The sequence below is a fragment of the Penaeus japonicus genome, unplaced genomic scaffold (assembly GCF_977035675.1).
Source record: "Penaeus japonicus unplaced genomic scaffold, GWHDUDI00000001_assembly GWHDUDI00000021, whole genome shotgun sequence".
NCBI classification, from domain to species: Eukaryota; Metazoa; Arthropoda; class Malacostraca; order Decapoda; family Penaeidae; genus Penaeus; species Penaeus japonicus.
The window spans coordinates 21,799,491-21,806,990 of NW_028234423.1; the positions used below are offsets into that span (position 1 = coordinate 21,799,491).

General features: G+C 36.4%; 1 protein-coding gene across 1 annotated transcript in view; it reads left to right on the forward strand.

The window, feature by feature from the left end:
* The window catches only part of LOC122256856 (proton-coupled folate transporter), an 8,853-nt gene extending 1,994 nt beyond the window's left edge, over nucleotides 1-6,859 (forward strand). Inside the window, exons 4-8 of the mRNA XM_086548826.1 lie at nucleotides 219-373; nucleotides 977-1,210; nucleotides 2,806-2,889; nucleotides 3,345-3,501; nucleotides 3,813-6,859. Of these exons, the coding sequence (XP_086404952.1) occupies nucleotides 219-373; nucleotides 977-1,210; nucleotides 2,806-2,889; nucleotides 3,345-3,501; nucleotides 3,813-4,062 (880 nt within the window). The 3' untranslated portion in view covers nucleotides 4,063-6,859. The remainder of the gene's footprint in view (nucleotides 1-218; nucleotides 374-976; nucleotides 1,211-2,805; nucleotides 2,890-3,344; nucleotides 3,502-3,812) is intronic.
* Nucleotides 6,860-7,500: the final 641 nt, after the last annotated feature.

Below are 7,500 nucleotides of genomic sequence, written 5' to 3' on the forward strand. Positions count from 1 at the left end.
CAACTTTTATACAATGCTATTGTTGTATTCTTAACATGTATTTGTGATGATTTGGATGTATGTATTAATTTTGTCTTGAATTTAGTACCTATCACCTGGAAGTCTGAATGGTCTGTCTTTTGATTATACAAGAGTTAGGAAGTATGAATTTACATACAAAAGAATGTTGATTCCTGCAACCTCTAGGAAAATTACATTCGTGATTTTTCCTCTTCCAGGCATCCTCCCCAAGGATATTGGCTACGTGATGGCTGGGGATGCCAGCACCTGCGTGATTCTGCAAGCACAGTGGTTAGGGAGAGACAGGAGAATCGTCGATCATATATATTGTTGTTGTTGGCTTCAGCTACTGTAGTCATGATTTGCACTGCTGGTAAATATATGATATATACTCTTGGTATTGGACGCTATTATTTATTTATAGGATTTTTATACCTTAGATCAATTGTTCCCTAACTAGGGGGTGTGGTCCTCCCAGGGGCGTGAAATCATTGTTTAACCCATTAACACCGGGGGACAAGATATCATGTTGAGTGGTGGCAGGACCAGCCGTCAGGGATGAGATATTTTGTCATGGCTTTCCTTCTCGCTGGTGTGCCTGTATTATTTTTTTCTTTCATTGTAATACAAGGAAATATCTTTGTTTTTCTAAACAATGCTAAGATAAAAATACAAGAAAAAAATATAATTTTATATAAATACAAAAAAGAGGGGGTGGTGAGCGTGCTGGTATGCTGGAAGCAAAAAGGGGTGTTACGTAAGATAGTTTGGGAACCACTGCTAAAGATGCTAATTAATTCAGGAGGAGGAAGTATATCATAAACATTTAAATTTGGAAATACTTTTTTTATTTTAAATCATGAATTAGTATTAACCATGCACTTCCTACACTAAAATATATTTCTTGACAATGAATTTTATATTATACTCATAATTTTATGCACCTTTTACATGATGAACTTTCAATACTTTTCAGGTGAACTGGATATATCCTATCTTTTTGTGAAGGACAAGCCCATAGAATGGGCCTTTGAGAAATATACCTGGTATTTCTCTCTAAAGTATGGGCTAGGAGCTGTGGCACTGCTTGGCATTCTTCCCTTCTGCTCTAAAGTGCCAGACACAATATTGGCACTTGTGGGCCTTGTGAGTAAAGCGTGTGGCTTGGTACTGCTGGGTATCGCTTGGGAGGACACGGCCATGTTTGTTGGTAAGATATTATTTGTTTTGCTCACTGTGTAAACATTACTATTAAGGGGTTTTAAACGCTTTCACTGGCCTGGTGCATAGAATCCACTGAATCCAAAGCTCATCCAAGTGTTGACCAAGTCAGATTGAGAATGATAAATAAAGACCAAGGCAGATTGAGAATGGTAGATAAAGACCATTCAGATTGAGAATGGTAGATAAAGACCAAGGCAGATTGAGAATGGTAGATAAAGACCAAGGCAGATTGAGAATGGTAGATAAAGACCATTCAGATTGAGAATGGTAGATAAAGACCAAGGCAGTTTGAGAATGGTAGATAAAGACCAAGGCAGATTGAGAATGATAAATAAAGACCAAGGCAGATTGAGAATGGTAGATAAAGACCATTCAGATTGAGAATGGTAGATAAAGACCAAGGCAGATTGAGAATGGTAGATAAAGACCAAGGCAGATTGAGAATGGTAGATAAAGACCAAGGCAGATTGAGAATGGTAGATAAAGACCAAGGCAGATTGAGAATGGTAGATAAAGACCAAGGCAGATTGAGAATGGTAGATAAAGACCATTCAGATTGAGAATGGTAGATAAAGACCAAGGCAGATTGAGAATGGTAGATAAAGACCAAGGCAGATTGAGAATGATAAATAAAGACCAAGGCAGATTGAGAATGGTAGATAAAGACCAAGGCAGATTGAGAATGATAAATAAAGACCAAGGCAGATTGAGAATGGTAGATAAAGACCAAGGCAGATTGAGAATGGTAGATAAAGACCAAGGCAGATTGAGAATGGTAGATAAAGACCAAGGCAGATTGAGAATGGTAGATAAAGACCAAGGCAGATTGAGAATGATAAATAAAGACCAAGGCAGATTGAGAATGATAAATAAAGACCAAGGCAGATTGAGAATGGTAGATAAAGACCAAGGCAGATTGAGAATGGTAGATAAAGACCAAGGCAGAAAATGATAATGAGCAAAGTCTAAAGCTGAAGTTTCACTATCCTCTGGGACCAGACTAAATGGCCAAGGGCCACATGGGGAAAGAGTAGAGCCAGACCTAGAGCATTCCTTGGCCAAATCCTACCATTTTCTTTATTAACTAAGATCCCTGATTGGCTCTAGAAGTATTTTAGATATTTTTGTTATTACAATAATCAAAAGTGTTTTGATGCCAGCCTTAATGCCCAATGCCTGGCAAAGTATGATGATAATGTAGTCAAAATGGGAGGTGTTTTCTTCAAATTCTACAAGAAAAGGAAATATATTTTGCCATTTATATTTCTTACAGAGGTTTGAAAGGCCGTGAGAAATGACAAGGGACTGTAAGAGATAAACAAATTTAGAGTATATGATTTGCTTTTACATAGAATTATATAGAATTAATGAGACGGAATAGAAAATGAGTGTGAGAAATATATGTGTGTGTGTGTGTGTGTTTTAACACTTTCCTTATTATAGAATTTATAATGGATATTTTAGGTATTTATGCATTTGGATTGAGGTATGTATTATGATTTTAATGGAAATATCAGAAGGTAATGTTTCTATCATCCAATGTAGAATTTTATTTTATTTTTTCGTCTATTTTCTTAAAAGGAGCGGCAGTGTCCATGTTGAGCACCTGGCCCATGCCGACACTGAGAGCTGCTATGTCCAAGCTGGTTGAGCCAAATGAACAAGGTTTGAGTTTTCTTTATTGATTTTGGGGGTATGTGGTTGAAAAGCAATACAATATAAGATTTGATAATCTCTTTTTGATAGAGATTTCATGTTTTGATAATTTATGTAAAAGATAAAGGATGTATTTTATGTTTTTATATACATGATATTTAATTTGCATGATTATTGCCTTTCAGTATTTTAAAGATGAAATAGAGATTGCATTTTCTTCATAACTATACAATTACTTAGATCTTATAGCAATTCAGCTCTTTGAACTAAAATTGTATATATGTAATCAGCATTAGCAGGCATCAGCTACCACATATATTATCTGTAAGAGAAAATGCTAGTTTATCATCCTATAGCTTTGATTTAGGGATTACATTTGAGTATACATATGCTTTTTGTTTGGAAGTCATAGTCATGGCTAAAAAAAATGTAAGTAAACATGTTACTGTAACTTCTCTCTGCAGGTAAATTGTTTGCATGCGTAGCTCTGCTTGAGAATGCTTGTACACTAGTTGCCTCTGGAGTGTTCAACAGCATCTACCCTGCAACAAGGCACTTCTTCCGTGGCTTTACCTTCCTGATGGCGGCAACGTTCCTTATTCTGCCCATTGTCATAATCAGGTAGTATTAAACATTTGTCTATGTGCTTTAGAAATTAAGTGTTCAGAACTTCACTTCTCTGAGAAAGATTGGATTTGCGTATGAATGTTGGGATTCTTATATCATAGCAGTAGCATGAAATCATCAATATATGATGATCTTTATGAGCTAGTACTATTATCTTGGGAAGGGTCTTTGACATCCATTGTAAATATTTGTATTCAAGTCACTGTAGTTCTTAGTTTATCTTGAAATATTTAATGGTAATTATCTTAAAGTCTCTTGATAGTTATCCAGATTTAAACATTAACAGTAACCATTTCTACCTCCAGCGTTCTACACAAAGCCTTGCGACAGTTCAGTAAGTATGATTCCGTGGAGCTAGCAGAGGAGGCAAGGGAGGAATATGAGGAAGTAGAGAGTGACAGGAACACATCTCCCACGACCCACGGGGAAGACATCCCTGCCAACCAAGAAGATGGGTCCGGTGTAAGGGAGGAAGGAAGCACTCAGGAGCAGAATTCAGCAGTGGAGAACAACAGTGAAGCTGGCACTGTGGCTGCAAGTAGTGAACATGTTTAGAGTAAAGTGAGGTAGGCAGTAGATGATAAGGATGTGATGACAGGATTTCTTGCTTGTTAAGATTAGATTTTGAGATTTTTTGCATGTTAGTCAGCCTGTTGTTGATACCTTTTTATTATGGATGATGTAAATATTATTTGAGAATTCTATACACAGATTTTAAAGAATATAAAAGATGCCAGAATTTCTACGTGCTTATTGCAACAGGAATCTTGCCAGTTCTTCATTATTTTTCTTATGGTATGAATGTAACATAATCAATTTGTTTATATATATAGAAATCTATATATATATGTATATAAATATGTAAGCATGTGATGCCTTAAAAAGAACAAGTTTTGATTATTTTTAAAGAGAAAATGTTATTTACTCATATTTTTGACTCAGATGAAAGATATAAACAACATTTTGATACTGATAACTATATGTTAGAATGGATATTGAGTGACAACATATTCCAAAGCAATACCGGAGGCCTTTATCAGTGTTTGTACGTGTGATTGTCATTGGTCATGAAAGTCTGGGCTTTTGGTTGAGAAGGTGCCTGTATGTGTCACCACCACCTTATGCAAATCACAGCAATGCCCTCGACTTGAAGCTTCAATGCTTGGTCTTCTCATAGGCCTCCTTCCCTCTGTATCTTCTTCTTCTTCTTCTTCTTCTTCTTTTTATCAAGGAGAGGGTTGAAATGACCATCTTCACACCTTCTTTCCCATGGGTGTGATAAACCATGAGGATGTGACTTGTTATTTTGTGAGGATCATTTTAATGTGTTCTGCATTGATATTTTCTCTTAGCCATGTACTGGCTTTGGCTTGCTTCTTGGAGGCTGGAAAATTTCCTTCAAAGAATTCCCTGAAACAATTCATTATAAGATGTAAGATTTATTCCAAATCATAGCTTTAACTCTCTATAACCTCACTCTTCTTTTTGAAATAAAATTTGATACTCCACTTTTTAAGGTCCATGAGAGACATTGCTCATAGTGTACTCTGTGTAGAGATATTTCTAGATATGGACTTTCAAGTGCTATTCTCAGCTTTTGAAGCTTATTATTCAAGCACTAGTTCTCATACACACACACACACACACACACACACACACACACACACACACACACACACACACACACACACACACACACACACACACACACACACACACACACACACACACTCACACACACACATACACACACACACACACACACACACACACACACACACACACACACACACACACACACACACACACACACACACACACTCACTCACTCACTCACTCACTCACTCACACACACTCACACACACACACACACACACACACACACACACACACACACACACACACACACACACACCCACACCCACACACACACACACACACACACACACACACCCACCCACACACACACACACCCCCCCACACACCACCACACCCACACCCACACCCACACACACACACACACACACACACACACACACACACACACACACACACACACACACTCACTCACTCACTCACTCACTCACTCACTCACTCACTCACTCACTCACTCACTCACTCACTCACTCACTCACTCACTCACTCACTCACTCACTCACTCTCCCTCTCACTCACTCACACTTACAAGGTCTGTAATTTTGAAATGAAGTCTAAATGACTCGCTGTCTACGAAGGATATAGTATTGAATATTTCTAATAGAATTTAGACAGTTGATTTTATTTATGTATTGACATTTATCATAGATTTTGTACTGAATACACTGTGAGGAAGGAGAATGTACCAGAAATGGTACGTGGTATTCGCGAGTAAAGAAATCATTTACCAGTCTTGCTTGGCAGAGAGCAGTGGTATGTTTCCTCATTATCTTGAAGTTATAGTTATGTAGTTATGTAAGGTCCATCAAGCCGTATCTTCTAGTTTGGGGGAAAGGATCAGGAAGTGCCTATGGGGCATGATGGTCCATTGTTCTCTCTGAAGAGAAGATGTGTGTGGATTATCCGTCTAGTAGAGAGGGCTGTCAGAGAATCACAACTAGGTATTTTATTATGTGTAATTAACTTTATAAGACAAACTTCTCTAAATGGCAAGTACATGACAGTGCAAAGATTTACTCTGTTTAGGTGGTGTGGTTAAATCTGTGATAAGATTTGTTTTGAAGAGTAGGTGATAAGTATTTTTTTTTATGTAAATTGTAAATTTTGGTATTGATGTAAGGAAAATGTAAGGAAAATATATGCATAATTACCTACAGACTGTTCAGAACCTTGAGGTTAAATTTTCATAGATTGTTTTCTTTTTTTGTATTCTAAGAAGAAAAGAAAGTATTTAATTAATTAGTGGAGCTTGGTATGCAATCAAAGTGCCAGTTATCAAGAGTTGGTTCACAGTAACTTTTACTGGACAATGACTAATGTTCAGGTATTAGATATGTGTGAGGTGTGTTGTCCTCCTTTGCTTTCTGTGCTTAATTTGTAGCAGGATTCCCATCAGTGGCTCAAGACAGGGCCATCCCAGGGGACCGTCCATCTTTTGTTAGCCGCTAGAACCTGAACTTGATGAGAGACAGGGTATAATTCAGCCCTCACTCTTCCACCACCTCTTTCAGGTGGTTCGTCCAGTATTGAATTCAACCAGTCATTTGATTTTCTCTTGAGTAGTCCAACAGCATTTCTGATACTCTGCACTGGACAGCATTAGCTCATGAATTGAAAGCATATATGCATACCATGATAAGGTTGGCCCATCTTGCCATGACATGTATAAATGCAATGAGATTTGAATGTTACACTATTCCTGCTTTTGTTTTCATTTATACCTACTTATTAAACATCTTACTTATGAAACATCTATGTCATTGATGTGATATAATCATTATTATAAAATGTCTAAATAAATTGTTATTTTTTTTCTAAAATTTCAATAAGAGTCAAAGATATGCTTGTGTTTGTATCAGCAACTCTACGTAATGCTCCTTGTTTTTAATTCTGTTTTGATATGAAGAATTATAAGTGAATGTATATGCAATAATTTTTGTTATAGTAAGTTCTGAAGAAAACTATTTTTTCAAATTACTGATTACAATAAGTAAAATCTTTATGTACCTTGTTACAGAATTGAAGTTGAAAGTGTGATTAAGAATCAAAATTTTTGTATTTTCCAAAGATATATACCGTGGTTACAATATTTATTTATTTACAACCCAAACGACTGACTTTTCAAAATTTGTCATTTATCATTTTGATTGAAGCTCAAATATTCTTTTGTTTATTCAGCTACTCTGGTAAGGTGATGTTTGAAATGCAAATAACTTTTATCACATATGTATCAAATAAAAATGAAATGCAGATACAATAAGAAAATTATAAAGAATAGTGACATTTTCAATCCACGCCAGATCCCTAATTTTTTTTCATCGTCTGAGGAGGAATCCT